Source organism: Dermacentor variabilis, chromosome 8 (assembly GCF_050947875.1).
Source record: "Dermacentor variabilis isolate Ectoservices chromosome 8, ASM5094787v1, whole genome shotgun sequence".
Classification (NCBI taxonomy): domain Eukaryota; kingdom Metazoa; phylum Arthropoda; class Arachnida; order Ixodida; family Ixodidae; genus Dermacentor; species Dermacentor variabilis.
In genome coordinates, this window is record NC_134575.1 from 58,111,184 (window position 1) to 58,130,583 (window position 19,400).

Sequence of the window (19,400 nt, forward strand, 5' to 3'; positions counted from 1 at the left end):
ACATGATGTGCAGTCTAGGCAATGCATGACATCTAAGAAAGTCGGATACTTGCAGCAATTAGCATGAATTGCTGAGCATGAGCATATTGACCAATTGAGCATGTTGAGCATGATGAACATGAGCATGAGCAATCAACATGTTGAGCATGACCTCGACTAAATTGTTCCTCAAAATATTTTCTTAACAGTAAGGTACCAACAATAAAGCGGTAGGGAACATTGTTTCTGATTGGGAGCTTTTTTCTTTCCTCTTCCCCAAGCGGGCACACCCGTCAATATAAGGGAATAAAAGCCAACATAAACTCACACTTACTGATGTTGACGGCTAGAGCAGTTCAGAAGGACTCATCAGGATAACAACTAAGCAGCTTATGTACGTTTGGAGGAAGTGCATTAAAATATCAAGGTTGACATTCTTGTCAGCTGTCATAATTGATTGTTGACGCTGACATGACTGAGGGTCTGTTGTAACAATAGCAACGAGAATCCACTGAGTCAGTCTCACTAGAAACATTAACTAGATACTTTTAGTAGGATCGTTTCTGTCGTAGAGAATTACGGAGAATTACTATCGTAATTATCAAAGTCTGAATAAGTCATTTGTAGGCACTCCCAAATGACATCTAACTCCGGTGTTTTTAGCAACGCACTAATTACGTACTAACTTTTTCCGACTGGTAATTAAACCCCAAGCGAAATTAAAAATACCACGTGGCTACATTCCCACCCACATAATAAAGAAGCGCCCTCAGATAAGCTGATTGAAAAAGACTACTTTGCCTAACGGAAACCCGAATAGACAATGCATCACTTGGTAATGGTATAGAAGCCGCATCAACAGCAGGTTTCGCGGCTTCATAGCTATTCCTTCTTTTCATTTCTAGGCAGACTTATTATCCATCTATCAAGGCCGAATGATCACTTTCATAACAAACACCCCTTGATAGCGCGGCCGAAGCTGTGCTATTCCCACGCACCAAGCGCGAGAAGCGATAGAATAGGCTTACAAAGTTTCAAAATCGCGGCTCTGCTAGCACCACATCAAAAGAGTGCGCGCGCAGCTATTCTTCCCTCCACTTATTGTTTACTAGTTTTGATTACAGCGCATACGCGCTGCAAAAACAGTTTCGTGGCAAAAAAAGTTAAATAAACAGACTGGGAAGCGGATCACGAGTACAGAAAAATCAAAACCGATATATTGAGAAAAATAAAGTGAGGCGAGTTGGCAGTCAGGATGTCTGCACAAAAAAAATTCCTGTGGGTTCCCATTCTGGGATTTATCTGAATGATGCTTGAGCCTTGCTAGTACTGACGTGCTATTTCGTAGTAGTATGCTGGAGGGTTTCTTGTAATTGCGAAAACAACCACGAAAATAGCGTGAAACGGAGAAGCGTGATTCCACATTGAACTGTTGAGTTAGACTTGCACGAGGCAACGTAAAAGAGGCGAGTAGAACCAATTTTCACTGGTGGTATACATTCCCGCAGCGGACGCGTAATGACATGACAAGAGAGATGTACCAAATTAAGGAAATATACACAAGATTTATTAGGTACGCTGAACCATTATTTACGGTGATCAACAGTGCTCCCGCGACGGCTACATCTGGCCCGGCTTCGTGGCCCGTATGTTGAAAGCGATCTGCCAAAGCGGTAGTGTGACATGCGCTGAGAGCTCCGTGAGCGCTGCGTTTGCGCCTCTTCGTTGGCGTTGGAGCGAGAGGCAGTACGTAGATGAATTCGCTTGCTGCTGCAGGTACTCTGTTGAAGGGGATCGTCGCACGGGACGGACGGAGGGACGGTTTTACAGCGAAAGCTGTATATAACTATCCTTCCTTTGTTTTTTCGGCATCCGGCAACAGAAATGAGGTTGGTGGTTTGTAACAAACCCATACACAATGGGTTTCATTCTTTCATTGGTATGTGATCACGTACGGGTGCTATGCGGTGACGCAGATGTAAAAATGCGAAATAGATGAGAACGCTCGCCGTGAAAAATAGTGTGACGTCAAGGTTGTTGCAGTATACAAGCAGGAGAGCTATCGGCGCTATAGAGAGCGGCGTTAGGAGCGCCGGAGGGAACAGAAACGAGAATGTAAATGGCACCAAGGCAAAACGACCACCGAAGAACAAAATATGCCAGACTGTTTCTTCAAAGGTTTGCTTCTTCTGTGCACATGTTATTGCTAACAAAGTCTGGTGGCCCTCAGGCTTTTGTGAGGACCCAATTTAATTAATTTAAACGATTCTGCAGGTCCCTATCTTCCAAGGATTGGTGCAGGGTTAGGTGGTACGGGTGAAGGGCAGAGTCATTTTGAATCTTCCAAACTAGTAATTTGGAATCTGGCACCTGGGTGGCCACACCGCGCACGCTAGCATGAGGCTTTCAGGTCATAAATGCTGGAACATACGTGCGTAGGCTAGGACCCAAAGGTGAAGTCCTCCGCCACTCTTTCTTGAAGCTGCCTGTTTGTCTCATGTTTTCATCATTTCTGATGATAGTCGATGCGTTTTGTCTCCCGCCACACTTCTATGACTGATATAAATTTGAGGTATTTCTCTCGTTGTCACTTGTAGAATCCAAAGCAAGGATCAGGTTTTCCTTCTGCTCATTACAGAAGGACATGGCGTCTGGGACGAAAGAAAACGCACATTTATGACTTTGCACTGGTGTTTTAATTCGCTTTTATGGTAAGTGGCTTCGTGGTAAATAAAGAAAGAAACAATATCATCTGTGAAATTTATCTACGCTAAGGCAACAGCTGTCACAACTTGTTTTCAACTAACGCAAAACGCGATATCTTACTTCAGCTGGGGCGCGGCAGATAAGGAACTGGCTCGATCCTGATGTCTGTTTCTTTATTGTCTTTATTTCGTTTTAACTCAGAAGGAGTTTGTTCGAGGGCACTGCTTTATTATGTGGGAAGGAGTGCAGTCACGTGGTATTTTCATATTTCGCGCCGTTTACTTCTCAGTCGAAAAAGAATAGCACGCAATTAGTACGTCGTTGAATATACCGAAATTAGATGTCCATCGGCGGTGTCCCCAGATGCCTCATTGACACTTTGATAAATAGGGGAGTACGTCTTGAGTTAGATAAATAATTACAATTACCTATCTAAATGTCAGCAGTGAAAAAATACTGGCAGCTACTGTACCCTACCAAAAACAAAATGCACTAGAATTTTCTGAGTAACACCATTGTTGTTTTCTTTTAAATCTGGGTGCATGATAGTTGATTGGGACACCTTGTATATATTTATGACCTCTGCATGGAAGTCACGATATTTCTATCCGGAATACATGTCGAAAATGATTAGAAGAGTTCTTTTTCTTTTCATGAGTCGTCAGCATTGCTAACTGGAAAGAGAAGCAACACTGAGACAAATATCCTTAAGGAGCATTTCGCTCGCTTTTGATAAAAAGACTGCGCCGAAGCTGCCACTGTAGTCTGCAGAATGTTTTTAGGGTCAAAAAGCGCAAAAAGCAATTTGAAGCCAGGTGAACATACAGCAACACATTCATTTTCTAGGCATAGGCTATACACACCTATAGAAATTTTTTTTTTCTTGGGGACCTCCTCTTTCAAAAATGTAATACACTCTCTCATGTGTGGATGTTCACATATATTGTGTATGTGTCTGGTACTTACAACAGAAATTTAAAAGAATGTGGAAGTGAGAAAATTCGGATGAGGCAGCCGTCGCTAGTGCTTCTAATCCGCCTGTCCTCCTATTGTTAAGATTCGCAGAAATGAAGCGAAAGTACGAAGTAAAAGCCGTGCACGTCCGCCCCAACAGTGATGAACTAAGGTAGAAGTTATAATATAATTTCAAGTGAATAGGTCGAGGCAAGTAAAAAAAAACCTCAAATGATGTGGGTGATAAAACTCTCGTAATTACATTTTCGTATACTCACCTAAATTGTCGTTATCAGAGTATGAGGAGGGGGAGGCAGGCTTCGGCATCGACGGCAGTAGGAGGGCTCGGCCCCCTCCGGAGTTTTCCGTAGGGGACAAAGGAGCATCTATCTAAATCTAATTTTCCATGGGGCGCAAATTATTCTGCAGCTCGCATGCTGGCAGGAGTCACCACATGGTAAACTGTTTAGCAAAATTGCGGCTGTTTAGCGCGGAATATATGGAGATCGGCATGCGCCGCACGGCGCGCTAACACATGCTAATCTTATGGCCGTCAGTGGCTGTGTCTGTTTGAACAGACTGTACGCATGTAATAAATTAGCAACAGCCTTGAAGTTGCCGCTTACTGGTACCTTCTTCCATGTAGTATAATTGTTGGTTGGTGTGGCCAGTAGACAGAGCAGCCGGATTAGGAGCGAAAGTGGAGCAAGCTTGGTGACCACTGGTTCTTTCTACCCACAAAGATTCACTCGAAGTTACTTTAGAAGCTTTCGGGCTTCCGTTAGAACACAGTTCCTAATGATGGAGCACGTCTTCGGCAGTTGGTGCAAGGGTGTCAACTTCACCATCAGGCCGATGTGGTGTGTCCAGTGTGAGAATGTGAGATCAGTGCGCCATTGCCGAGCAGCGATAGCTGCGGGGAAGGACAGCGTTGGGCATTTTCATGTGTGAATGCCGCTCAATACCTCATATACAGTGTGCTTATGCCTGTCTGGCCGCTGGTCTACTCCATGGTCTTGAGACTAGATACGTCGGCTAACTCACTACTGGCAGGGTGCCGCTGTGGACGTTGAAGCCATGATGTATATATAACAAGGTACCTGGAAATCGCTATTCCGGCAAGCAGCTTGTAGGAATGTCACCCCGCTGGCTCATGTTCCCTGAAAAATAAGTGGCACCGAGCGTTATGTGAATCGAAGTTGTCTGGCGGATGCAAAACTCAAGGAAGGGTCCTGCCCGATGTACAGAAAGGAGCGTATGTGAACGGGTGAAAAAGGTCATGCGTCTCCAACTCACGATCAAAACTGGCACTGAGCTCGCGTACCTCCGAATTTCTTAGGTCTCGTTTGGGGATAGTTTTGGCATTTTAGCAGCCGACTGCTAAATTTTAGGTGCAGGAATGACGTGGACGCTGCATGGACAGTGACTAGGATGTTGTTTGGACTCAAACTCTAGTGCACTTGAAAGATGGGCTCTGGACATCAACACTGGCTCTTGGCGTTTGTTTACAGCGGCACTTTAATTACAGTACACAGCAACGATGAAGTCTTTGTAAAAGGGAACTCTCACACTAAGATATGAGCATTTGTCAGCTTGCGGCACATTCGCCTCCTTAAAAATCATGTTGGGGATCATCTGATGTACTTGGAGGAAACTCCATACTTGGGAAGTCACGTCTGTGATAGAATCGCATTGCGCAAGCAAGCCGACTCGCACTTGATGACAGAAGGCAGGAAACGACAAGGGCAAGAAGAAAGAGACCAATGGTAGGCGTGTCGAGTAGCTATGAAAAACTATGATGCTCAACCGGACTAGCGAACAGGCCACCGATGCACTTAGTCGGCTTGTGGTTGCGGTGGGTCGCGTATTCTGTTGTCAGGAAACTGCAAAGAGGAGACTGCGGCTGCATTCAATTAATTGCTTCAGAGGGTGACTGATCTGGACATCAGCTATATGTCAGAGACGAGAACATCCTAAACACGACCTCCTGGCATTAAAGGTGTGTTCGGTAGCTGTACCACAATGACGACAACTAACCCACTGCTCTTCGCCGCGTAGACGTTTGTGTACACGCTCACGCTGCTGCTTGCTACAGGAACGTGCGTTGCTGCCCCACAACGGCATAGCCGGCGTGTGCCCACCTTGTACGCGATCTGCCGCATGCGCGATAAGAATCGACTGTGCAGTCTCACGTTTATCGGTGTCACCATTCCACATCTGGATATTGGATCCGCCATGCAAAATTTTATCAGCGCAGATATTCGCGCTCTGGCGCTATATAATGCAGGTGCAATCGTCGACACCGCTTGGTGGGCTTGATTACTATAATACAATGAAGGCGACTAACATGTTGCTCTTCGCCGTGTTCGTGTTCGTGGCTATTGTCACCCAAGAGCTTTTCGGATAGTTCCCGCAATCTACACCTCGCTGTAATGAAGACAACTAACATGTTGCTCTTCGCCACGCAGATGTTCTTGCCTATCGTCATCCACGAGCTGCTGTCTTCTCGGGTAACTCCCGCAATATACATGTCACTGTAATGAAGACAACTAACATGTTGTTTCGCCCCGTTTAGAAGCCTTGTACGAAAAGCCTAAAATGTTGCACCATTTCCTCGGACGTCAAAAAAATATTTTATACTTGACGAGTGCTGAAAGGTTCAAGTGTTTACGTTCATTAGGTGTTTAAACAATAATTACTGTATACTTGTTTTGAAAATGGTACGCCTAATACTGGACATGTATTTCCTTTTTCCGGTCTCCTCGATGAACTATGTGAGGTAAGGTGTTCATATTTCATTGTAGTATGAAAAATGTAGTGAATAATGAAAGCATTATATATTTGTAATGTGTAGGTTGATTGCAGACTTTGTAGAAAGCTCCTCTATGAAGAGTTTCTTAGCGACATGTCTCTTTTATCCAGTCCTGAAACAGCTGTACAACACATAAATATCATATTAAGTAAACACAGCCAGACGTTAAGCTGTAGGTGGGGCGAAACTTTCTCAACTTTGTCTTTAATCGAAGAGCTTAAGATAATTATTGGACCCTCGTTTTTGTCACCTTTCACGCGTCACAAAACGTACTTGGTTGGCTTTTCAGGTGTCCTTTGCAAACTGGACAAAGTACACTGTTTATAATTAACGAAAGTAAGGTGCACATTATAGGTTCTGCGCAGGCAAAGTTATGCGTGTGGTGGAAGATTGCGACCTTCGCAGTAAATTACGTACGCCGGTGAGTTCTTGTGAGCCCTATCAATGCGTTTTACGAACGGCACCATATTTAGTCTACCACCCTGGCATAACTACACATGTCTCCAAAATTAGAGTTCAACGCACGTACATCAAACACACCTCTTTATAAAAGGAAGAAGTTACGACTTGTCAGTAGAGGTCATTAGTTTTCTGCGTAATAACCTGTGCACTGAATTACGCATACAGGCTCTTCCACGCCTGAATATGATGGAGTTTGAAGAGTTTGGTGTGAATGTAGCATGCACCCCTGGCACAGCTGCAAACGTGACCAAGATCAAGCTTCGCAAAACTGGGAAGAGACTTAGGAGAGTGTGTGTGCGGAACGAAATGCATGCTGATCAAGTAATATAATTGAAAAAAAAGACATTTTAATAAAGTTTTTTCATGCGTCATTCTGCCATTATCCACAATATCACGGACAATCATAAAAGCGATCTACTCGACAAAACTCTCGCGTTCTAGGCTTAATTAAAAACGTTTTAAATATTTACGAAAGCCTTGTTTTCTCCTCCTTTCACCCATCATAAGCGGTTTGCAATTGTTTTCTCTTGGGTTCTTCGTGAACTTAACGAGGCATATTATGAGTAATGCGTTTGCATAGTTCAAGACGTGTGGAGGTAATTGGCGCTTTTGGAATGAATTACATACGCAAGTGCACTGGAGAGTTATGGGTGTATTACAAATGCGACAAGAATACAAAAATCAAATTTAACTAGATAGAACTGACTACCTATAACAGAAAATTACTTATGAAGTCACATGCATGTGAGTCATATCAAGACTTGGCAAAACGTTTTTCAGCAAATCTTACTAACCGTCACGCGGCCGTTTTCAAATACGTTTCCCCATGCCGCAAGGGAAGTGTGCATTAGAGAAGCAATAAATTTACTAGAAATGAGAGCGACCTTAAGTGCAGTGTTTTGCAAAATTTAGGTAATTCGTAACCCGTCACCAGCGTGAAACATTGGTATTTAGTGCATCCTATATTTCGATGCTTTATTTGAACTTCCCCCATGTCGTCGGTGAAATAAGCAAGGTACTTTCTTCATTTTCGCTGGATGTAAGCAGGAGTTGATGTGTGATGAGCAAGCAAGTTTGAATGCGTGGCAGGTGATCGCAGCCCTTGCAAGATGTTACCTGTCCAAGCACAGCGGGCCACGATGAGTTCGGCTTACTAGAGGTGCAGAATTCAGTTTGTTTGTTTGCCAGAACTGCCACCTAGATCAAGCTCAGTGAAAATTGGTTGAACGTGACAGCTAAAGTGCGTGCGATTTTAAATGCGTGTTGACCAACTGGAGCTTTTTTAGAAAAACGGAAACAGCGGTTCTAAACTATCACACAGCCGTTTTCAGCTACGTTTGTTTATTTCCTGAAATACCTTACACTATTTTTATACATTCTTGAAATGTGGCAATGTTAAGTGCTTTGTGTCATAATACTTTTCCGTTTTTCAGCTAATTATAAAAGCTACAAACACTTATAACCTAAATTTTTTTTCTTCTATAGGCCTTATACGAGCTTCGTAGTAGGTTTCGGCACTGTTCTCGACGATGTAAACAAGACACATTATTTTCATTTGGTTAAGATTAGGAGTAGAATACCGGTGATATCTATGAGAAGTGCACACTGTGGGAACGAAGCTCGCCTCTCTATAGATCGCGTGTGCGAACAGTAAGGAGCGTTTCAGGTGCATTTTAAGAAATCAGAATATATGCCGCTGCTTTGGGAGAAGTGTGAGCACCACTGAGATCCGACTGGTGGTGGGAAGGACCGGACAAAAATTGCAATAGGGAAGAAAGGACCCTACAACCAATGTTCTGCCGAAGTAAAATTACCATGCAATAATTCCTTTAATCGTAAAACAGTTTTATAAAGGACAGGTCATAAAGTCATATGGCAACATTGTAAAGTACCTGACTTAATTAGCTGTAATTGAAATTCTTTTTGCAACTACTTGCAAAAGATTGGGTTCTGATCCCTGAAGGTACCACAAGCCTCATGAACTTTTCAGACAAACAATGCGAAAGGTGAAGGTTCACAGAAATTTGGCTTCTAAAGGCTGCCTATATTAGTGAAATATACGTGCTAGGGCTTCACGTTTTCGACAGGCACGCTTAAACATGCAGCCTTATGCTGGCTTTGAAATATGCTATCGTAGTTGCAGCAGGAAGCGCAGTTTGTAGGATGGCAAGTACTATTTGAGTGAACCAATGAAGTATTTTGTGACCCTCATCATCTGTAGCACTCGTTGCATTCACATCAAGCAACGCCCAACAGGCCGCAACAACAGGGCGCATTTATTTGGTGGGCTCCATATAAGTAGAATAATGGTGGGATAAAAATAGTTATGGAGAGTGACTGCTTGGTCTATTTTTGTTAACACAGTAATGGTCGATTCGCTAGCATGGCGCTGACAAATAAACAACAACTAAACATGCAATAGTATGCTATATCCTAAACCTTCTGTATTTGAAGAAAGCAGGAACTGCTGAAACATCAAGTGGCTTTCCATGCACGTATAAGATGTTTGTATATTGTCACTGCTTACCATAATATGAAAGTTGGCATTACGTATGGAGGGCGAGCCTTCCAAGACAGATTTATTTATATTGAGAGCTATACCCCACGGAGCCAGTATAGCGCTAGAAATGCTGACGGCAAGCTACTACAAAATTATAAGGATGCATAAGCATCGGACAAAGCATACAGTATGGAGAGCGGCTCATTATTAGCTGAAGTGAACGCAATGTTCTCTTGTAAACAGTCTCACGCTCTAACAGTGTGTAAAAACGTTCACGAGCAGAATCGCCTTGCTCACAAACTCGTTAGCATTGCGTAAGTCATTTACTCGTAAAAATGCATAGCAAGGGAGCAGTACATGGTTGCATGATTAAAACCACTTACCAACGTAAAATATAAGTTTCGGCTATTTCTGCCCGCCTAAAGTACATCCCAGGGAAGACTGCTTACCGCGCTCATGCCACATAGCCATATTGAAAATACTTACTGGCGATGTCCTTTAACGCTGACATTGAACTTTTATTATTTATCAATGCGCTTACTCAATCGTGTTCGAATAATATTATCTAGAGCTGACGTACTGTGACACAGAACTATATGCTTTAGATTTGACCACATCACAGCAGTTTGTCCAACTATTTTGCTGAAGATACACGTGTTTAAATCTGCTCACAAAGTAAAGGCAATAACATTATTACTGTGTTCATGTATACTTTCAAGCAATAATTGAGCTATGTGCGATAGCTACGCCCGGAAGCTGAATCAGTCTCGTAGGTAACACGTGCATTCAATGTAAAATATTGCTGACGCCAATAGCATATTTCGGTTATTCTCTTGTCGTCAACGTTGGCTTTTTCTTATTTCACAGAAGGACAATATCATTAGGCACGTTTGTGGGAGGCGATCTTTAATTACCGTAATGAACTCACAGAGGATTCATAAAATTGATGACAGCAAATGCTCCTCGGCTGAGCTTTCGCAAGGAATCATCCAGCGTGTGATCGTGCCACTGTTATTTCTTTCAGAGAACATTATCCAAGGAAAAGCCTTATAAAATTATCATAGAAACTATGAAGACTGTTGAACGGAAATCGCCAGCAAGCTATTCTAGGAAACTGAAGAATATATTACAGGCTGCAGAAATGCATAACTTCATGGTGCTAGATCTGGCTGTGAGAGGAAGAAGAGAGGTTATAATAATTTATTCCCTCCGATGAAAACATAAGGTTTTGGAATTAGAATAAAGACAAATCATAGAGACGATGTAATACTAATGTATCACCATCATCATCATCATCAGCCTGGCTACGCCCACTGCAGGGCAAAGGCCTCTCCCATATTTCTCCAACTACCCCGGTCATGTGCTAATTGTGGCCATGCTGTTTCTGCAAACTTCTTAATCTCAATCATCCACCTAACTTTCTGTCGACCCCTGCTGCGCTTTCCTTCTCTCGATATCTAGTCCGTAACCCTTAATGACCATCGGTTATCTTCCCTCCTCAGTACATTCCCTGCCCATGTCCATTTCTTTTTCTTGATTTCAAATAAGATGTCATTAAATCGCGTTTGTTCCCTCACGCGATCTGCTCTCTTGTTAACCCCTTAACGTCGCACCCATCATTCTTCTTTCCATAGTTCGTTGCGTCGTCTTCAATTTAAATAGACACTTTCCATAAGCATCCAGGCTTCTGCCGCGTAGGTGAGTACTGGTAAGACACAGCTGTTATACACTTTTCTCTTGAGGGATAATGACAACCTGCAGTTCATGATCTGAGAATGCCTGCCAAACGCACCCCAGCCGATTCTCATTCTTCTGTTTATTTCAGCCTCATCGCCCAGATCCGCGGTGACTACCTGCCCTAAGTAGATGTATTCCCTTACCACTTCCAGTGCCTCGCTACGTATCATAAACTGCTGTTCTCTTCGGGGCTGTTAAAAATTAGTTATCTGCTGATTAATTTTTAGAGACACTCTAGCTTTGCCTGTCCAGGTCACTGAGCATTGCAATTGGTCCTCTCAGTTACTAAACAAGGAAATATCATCAGCGAATCGAAAGTTACTAAGGTATTCTCCATTAACTCTTATCGCCAATCCTTCCCAATCCCAATCAATTATTCGATCAAACCCAATAGCCGTCCAATCCAATTTCCAATTACAATCCCAATAATTGATGATGTATATAACTCCACAATTGATTACAGCGGTATTGTATTGCGTTAGCATAGGTGCTATGAAATTATAGAACGCAAAGGATGAAGAAGGCGGCAAGATATTATTGTATACGTGATATGCGCCCATGACTACGGGAGGAAGAGGGCTTGAATGTTCTCTTCTCTCTCTCCCCCCTCCCTAGAATAGCGAAGTTGTCATATGGCATCGTGTCTTCATTTGTACGACTTCGGAGAAATCGACTACAGTTGCATAAAAGTTGAAAGAACAGCAGCGCTTTAAATTGCCGCTGCTACATAAATTTGTCTCCCAACAGCCAAGGTGAGGCCTGACAGCACCAAGAGTTTTAAGTTCAGTTTAACATCAGAAATTCCGACTGGCAACGGGAGCTCTCCGAATACCTGAAGTTCTATGTCTCTGTGGTGAGTTAAATGAAAGGCTTTTTGATAATTGCAGGTGTGTCTTTCGGGCACATTCTCTTCTAAGACTTCTAACCCTTCCTGAACAACCGAATCAAGTTTTTACTGAAAACATCAACTACACACTTTACAAATAATCGAGGCAGATAATACACATCATCGTGGCGAATACAAAGAAAAAACGTTAACAGCAAATTGAATGGAACACTAACCTGCGTAATAAACCCCACAACATTAAACCCATCTTGAGCAAATTGCTTAGTGCCAGACACTCGGCACGGTTCTACGTGGTCAGAGCGAGAATTCAGGTGCATAGCTGCAGGATTACTGGCCTTCCACCATCACAGGGTTGATCCACACTTCATTCTTTTTCTTTAACTCAGATCACGCCTTTTGCACTCCATTCTTTGGTGGTCCTACCTTAGTGGCGTGGTATTCCAGGAAACCATGAAAAACCACTGACAGATATCTTATCGAGATGAACAGACCTCGTAAACCGGATGACTAAAGAACACGCACTTCGACCACCACGGGATCTTCGGCGTCCACTTCTGAACCAACCGAGGTTTGCCTTAGCAGCACACACTTGACATCTTCCATTGTAACCACTACCTCCGCGCGCGTGCAAATTGTTGGTGAGGATGCATTGCCTAACGTTAAAGCTCAACAAGCAAGGCATTGCCAAACAGCCTTCGAAATATTCGTGCATGCGGCTTCTGTATGACGCCTCAGTGGCCAAGCCATGTTCTGAGACCTGTCGCGCTGCTTGTGGGATGAACAGTTTTCTTCCAAACACCTCAACTTCAAGGCATAAGGACTCTCGCTTGAAGTTTAAGCGAGGCGGGTTTTCTAACTGGAAAAAATCACTTATAATACTTAGTCATGAGGCCTCGAATCTGCACCGTGCGGTCATGAGCGGTGCCGCAGCTGTGAAAACGGGGCTGAATGTAATAACTTTTTATGTAACTGGGAAGCAAAACGAAATGGAAGGCGCAAGGAAAGCGCCACTAGCTACCGTATGTTCACTGTAGTATTCTTGACATAAGTAGTATTGGCAGTAGTAGTAGTAGTATTGCAGTAGCATTGGCAGTACGTGGTCATATTGCTGGACGAAATAATCTAAGAGAACTGCAGCTTCACGATAATGACATTCCAGAACTGTAATCATATAATTCTGGAACCAAGTGCAAAGAGCTCTCCCAAAACAATTTTAACAAAGTGTTGGACATTTCGGCTTGTCATGTTCTCCGTTCACTCAATAATGAGATTCGTCTTGCGGGATGCTATGTAATGATCATGTATGATAGTGCAGACTTATCTGCCAATGACATCTCTGCTTTCGTACTGCCTACATCTACTTTGAAACACATGAGCAGTTTTGTGGATATTATAACGCTGCGGGCACCAGAACGGCCTGCATTTTTGCCCTTTTAAAGTACGCACTCTGCCGCTTTAAACTTAGGACTCGCAATTGCTGTGGGCAATTCTGTCATGGCGCTGCAAATATAAGAGCGCAGTATGGTGGGCTGGAAGCTCTCATACAACAGGAGGAGCCAGGAGAACGGCATATATTACACTGTCTTGCGCACACACTTAATCTGATGCTGCAGGACATGAGTCAGAAAGTGGAAATGTTTTGCAATTTTACGCATATCGGAAAATATCAGCTTTCTTACGTGCTCCCCAAAGCGCCTAGATATGCTTCAGTCATTTCAGAAAGAAGATGAGAGCGTAAATTTGGGGAAGTTTTGTCCCATGAAGTGGACGCTAAGAGCAACTGCTCTGTAGTCGGTCGTTTAGACCCATAGCCACCTGTTCTCGCTTCTTAATGGCCTATCGCATTAGTAAAGTGGAACGATGCGGGAGCTGAAGCCAGATGACTTTTGAAAGCGCTGGCGAAATTCAACGTATCATTTACCCTCAACCTCCTTACAATCGTATTTTGGCTATTCAGAGATCAACTGTGCATAAAAACACATTATCAATTGAGCAGCAGCCTTTGTATAAAGCTATAATAAAGTATAAAGTCAACGTTGACGTCAAGAGCACAAGAGAAATGTGCTATTGTCGTCTACATTAGTCAACTTTGAATGCATTTGTTACCTTCGAGACTGCTTCAGCTTTCGGGTGTAGCTATCGCACATAGCTAAATTCATACATGGAAAAATACATGAATACAGTAATAATGTCCCTGCCATTACGTTCTCAGCAGCATTAAACATGTATCTTCATGAAAAATAGTTTAACAACCAGCTGAAACATGTTGAAGTCTAAAACATATGGTATTGTCCCAAACAAATACCACTTCATATAATTACATTCGTACACTGTGGGGCCCATGATTCAGCCAGCGCACTGATAAACTAGAATGTAGAAAGTCAGCGCTCTTGGATGTCTTGAGTAGCTATTCACAATATCGCAGTGTGTCATGAGCGCGGAAAGCAGCCCTCACTTGGAGGTACTTGAGACGTGCAGAAATACGCAAAAGTTGAAATTCTCTTATACTCTAAATGACAAGTGGTGTTACTCGCGCAACCAAATACTAATGCCTTGCTACGCATCTTTACGAATTAACGGCATGCACAATGCTAACGAGTTCATGAGCAAAGCTGTTGTGTTGCGGAACGCGTTTTTTGTTACATACTATAAATGTAATAAAATATTTACCAGAAACATTTCGTCGTTTCAGCTAATAATGTGCCCTTCTCTAGGCTGTTTGAATTGCCCCAATTTCATGCATTTTTCTAATTTTCTAGTATCCCACTGGTGCACTTTCTAACGGGATACTGGCTATGAGAGAATACTGCTAGGTAGAAATTAAAGTACTGGAGAAAAGTGGCCCTCTATACGTATTTCCGTATATTATATTATGGTGCACAGTGACAATACGAAACTGTTGCATACGTTGCCAAAACCCACTTCCTGTTTGAGCAGTTCTTGTTTTCTAAAGTTAAATGATCTGTTGTTCGTTTGTTGTTTCTTCGTGAGTGCCACGCGAGTGAATCGGCGATTGCCGGGATATAAAAAGATCACTGTCCAAGCACTCCGTGCAGATGGGTAACCGGCGAAGCTGAAACTTGCGGCCCCGTGTTTATCATGTGGGTTAATTCGGATGTTTCTTGAACGAGGTCTTGGTGGGCTGGGGTAACCTCGGTACGAAGTTACTGTGCCGGCTCGGCTGCACGGGCCTGTTCTTGTGCTCGGCCTGCCGCATTCGCACGGCGTAGGCGAGGTCGTTCCTGATTTCGTTCCCGTTGCTCATCGAAAGCTGCGCTCCTAAGGAGTACGTATGACGTGGGTGCTGCCTACTTTGGAACCGGGGAGAAATCGCTGCGCTCGCATTCGGCTATGAAGGAGATCATTCACGTCGCTGCTGGCGCAATCATTCACGCACCTCTTTTTGTCTTTGTTTTGCACACTCATGTGCATGAGTTTGCGCTGCATGAGTTCCTGGCTAGCCATATAGGGCTTCGCTCCGAATACAGACGAATCAACACTGCCAATAAGTATTTTTACCGACCATTACTCCACTTATTTGGAGCCGGCCAAACTGTGCGTTGTTACGGCTGGTTAGATGCGGCGTGACGCTGATGCAATCAGTGCTACAGATGATGACGATGATGAAATAATTCACCACCTCTATTAAAAAGTGGTTGCAGTCCTGCAAACAACGACGCTTTAGGAGTAGGAACAACCTTAAAAATGTGCCGGCATACGACGGTTTAACTTGTCATGATGCTGGCCAAGCGTCGACCCGGGGTTATGTCCTACTATGCACTACCCCAGTAAGGCCCGTTTGTAGTGGGTCATGAGGCTTGTGCTTTTAGAGCGGTCCCCGGGCCTGCTGGATGGCCCATAGTTGTGTGTCTTTGTCTGGAGACTGCAGTGTACCTTGAAGTTCGGGCGGGTAAGTCCTGGAGGTAGCTGCCGTCGCGAACCTGGCACAGTACCACATAATATGTCATTTGTCCGCCGGACCCGCTGCACAAGCACCTCACAGCCCACTCGCATAGGGCACTGGGTGAAGCACGTGCAGCATTGCGAGGGTGAGGAGTGACGCGGTGCGTATTTGCCTTAGGATTACGGCCTCCTCCCGACTGAGAGCCGGGTGGGGAGGCAGCATTATCCGTCGAGCTGAGTGATAACACTTGTTTACTTCGGCGTAACTGGTCAATCTGTCCTCGGTTTAGAACCACCACACGGAACGGTCACTCTCGGGGACGCGGAAGGTAAGCGCTCGAGCTGCCGAATGGGCCGTCTAGTTGTGGTTCGGTGAGTATGCACACTAGCCGGCATGCGCCGGGAACCACTTGATATGGATGGTGCTGCTGCGGTGTTGAAGTTGGAGCTTGCTGATGATGGCGGCCTTCGGTGCACATATTCGCCCCTTGGCAAAGCGGGGCACGGCGTTCCTCGAGTCGCTGAGCAAGGTGCGACAATCGGCCTCGCTGATCGCCAGAGCGATGGCCACCTCCTCAGCGTCTGTGGCATTCGTGCACTGCACGCTCGCTGCCGTTGTCTTGGTGCCGGTAGCCGCCGCAACGACCGCTACCGCGAAGCCTTCCTGCTTGCATTCCGCGTCGCCAACGTACCGGGCGTGCGGTCTTGGGCGGGCTGTTCAGTGAGCGCCTTGGCCCGAGCCTGCCGCCGTGCTTGGTTGTACTCTGAGTGCATGTTCTTCGGGATGGGACCCACGTAAATGTGGGCCCGCGCCTTCTCTGCGATCTCGCACGGATGCCGGCTGGGAGCTTGGGGGTTGTGACCCAGGGACGTTAGTATACTGCGGCCCGTCTTGGTGGTAGAGACGCGCTCCATTTGCGTGGTGAGCTGCTCCTCGGCTAATACTTCTAGGGTGTTATGGACGCCGAGCTTTAGGAGCCGAGCCGTACTCATGGTGTCCATTAAGCCCAGCGCCGTCTCGTAAGCCCGTCTGATCAGCGTGATGATCTTTGTCCTGTCAGTGACCTGCCAGTAGAGGTAGGCCGCAACGTAAACGATGTGGCTGATGATGAACAAATGAACAAGGCGCACGAGACTGTCTTCACGCATGCCCATCCCTCGTGTAGGGACTCCGTGTTGGAGCCGGATGGCGACAATTGCCTTGGTGGTAAGCTTGTTGATGATCTCGTCCTTGCGGCCGCTCTTATTGAGCAGCAGGCCCAGGACCTTGATCGTGGGAACTTCTGGGATGCGTTGCTCCGATGCAGTCGCAATCTTGATGTGGTCACCCTCCCGAAGGGTAGCGCGCTTCCATCTCGATCTAAGAGGTGTAAGGACGAACAGCTCGGATTTGGTGGGCCAGCACATTAGGCCTGTGTCGTCAAGGTGCTGCTCGATGGTGGTAACCGCCGTTTGCAGCTGTTGCTCGATGCTGGCGTCGGTGCCGCCGGCCGCCCAAAGGGTAATGTCGTCGTCGTAGATCGTATACCGGACGCCGGTCCCCGCTACTGCCCTCGCTACCCCGATCATGATGTTGTTGAAGACCAATGGAGAGATGATCGAACCCTGCGGAGTACCCGTCCTGCCGAGCTTGTGTTCGGGGAGCTTGAGGTCTCCGGCGTGCAGTTCCACCATGCGGTTGGTCATGAAGTCTTGAATATAATTGTAGCTCGTTAGCCCCATGATGAGCTGCGATACTTGTGCTAATATGGGTGAGTGTTTGACTTTGTCGAATGCGCTTTGTAGATCTAGCCCCAGAATTACTTTGCTGTCTTGTGTCCTGTTGTCGATGATTTCTTGCTTGAGTTGTAACATGGCGTCTTGTGTGCAGAGTCTGCGCCGGAAGCCGATCATTGTGTCATGCTAGAGGCCTTCCATCTCTAGGTATTCCTGCCACCGGTTCGGGACCACGTTCTCCAGCACCTTGCCCATGCAGGACGTGAATGAGATGGGACGCAGGTTGCCGATGTCCAGTAGTTTGCCCGGCTTCGGAATCAGGATCGTTTTTGTCGTTTTCCCCTGGCGGGGAAGCTTGCCCGAATGCCAGCATTCATTGAAGTAATGGGTTAGGGCCTCTATCGAAGCATCGTCCAGGTAGCGTAGCATCTTGTTGGTAACGACATCAGGTGCGGCTGCTGAGTGGGTGTGGAGCTCGTGCAGCGCTATCCCTACCTCTGATATGGTAATGTCTCGGTGGAGCCACGTGTTGGGCAGCCCCCCGTATGGCGGGTGGGTTTCCGTTGACGTGTCCGGCAGATACTTGGCTTCCAGGCTCCTGACAACTGCGCCTTTTTCTTGTTGTTGTGTGATAGTGTGCGTGAGGTGGGCCAGGCGGCCGCGCTCGTATGAAATGGTCTCTGTTTCGTCAGGAGGTGCCGAAATAGATTACATGTGCAACTGCGATGCAGTTCCCTGTCAACTCGGTTGCAGATTTCGTTCCACTGCTGATGGCACAGGAACATGCAATAGTGTTCAATGGCCCTGTTTAAGTCAGCCACCTTCTTCCTCAATTTGCGATTCATCCGTTGCTGCTTCCAAAGCGCCTGTATCGAACGTTTGTCCTCGATCAGAAGGGCCAGGTGGCTGTCCATGATAATGATGTCCTGGTCTGTTTTTATGGTCTTTGTGGCTGAGCGAAATGCATCGCGGAGCTCCGCCGTCCAGGTTTCGATCTCGGTGATGTCTTGTGCTGCGGTGAGGCGTCCCTTACTGAATCCGTCCGAGTCCGTCCACTTGTGTATAATGGTATTGCTCCGGAATTGGTTGGGTATCGTAATTTCGAGGATGTAGTGGACACTGCCCAGGTCGACGCCCGTGTTGTGCCATGTTACTTCGTCCATGTGGTCATTTTGATGAATGTAAGGTCTGGTGTGGTGTCTCGTGCTACGGAGTTGCCAATGCGGGTGGGATGTGCGGGGGCCGTGATCAAGACACAGTTGTTGTCAAGGGTATACTGTATTAAGTCCCGTCCCTTGGCCGCGTCCTTCACGTAACTCCACGCTCGATGGGTGGCGCTGAAGTCCCCTCCGGTCAGCAACGTGCTGTCTCGGGCTTGGGCACTGGCTGTGTGTAGTAGGGTCATGAATTTCTGTGTTTGGTGCTTGAGGTTACTGTAGATGTTGGCGATGAACAGGCTGCCTTTCCGTTGTTTGCTTAGGATGATTTCGGTGAAGGCGTATTCCACCCAGTTGCGGCCGTGTTTGAGTTGGTGCTCGATGAACGTGAGCCCTTTGCGGACGAACGTGCAGACTTTTTTGTATTATAAGAAAAAAATGCATTACGATAATTTTATGCAAACGCCTTTCTCCCCCCATAATAACCATATACTAATGTCAAAAGCGGGAAGCAATTACTGACAAAGTGTTATTTTCAATTCCATTACTTACGGAACACCCTTACTTAATTTGCGAAAAATCTCCTCTGCTAACATTTGTTGTACCCGCCGTTACTCATATATGAAC

The 19,400-nt window shown here is 45.5% G+C and overlaps 1 protein-coding gene across 1 annotated transcript; it reads right to left on the reverse strand.

Moving 5' to 3' along the window:
* Nucleotides 1-17,802: 17,802 nt before the first annotated feature.
* LOC142591408 (uncharacterized) lies at nt 17,803-18,779 on the reverse strand. Its single transcript, XM_075703736.1, has 2 exons — nt 18,494-18,779; nt 17,803-18,296 (listed from the first exon to the last, which is right to left on the reverse strand). The coding sequence occupies exons 1-2, from the start codon at nt 18,777-18,779 to the stop codon at nt 17,803-17,805; spliced, it is 780 nt and encodes a 259-aa protein (XP_075559851.1).
* Between the last annotated feature and the right edge of the window lie 621 nt (nt 18,780-19,400).

Excerpts from the sequence above, each read along its gene's own strand:
- LOC142591408 (XM_075703736.1), bottom strand. The coding sequence starts at position 18,779 with ATGGACGAAGTAACATGGCACAACACGGGCGTCGACCTGGGCAGTGTC. Across the intron at positions 18,297-18,493 it reads CCTTCTGATCGAGGACAAAC|AGACCATTTCATACGAGCGC; the intron begins GTTCGATACAGG and ends CTGACGAAACAG.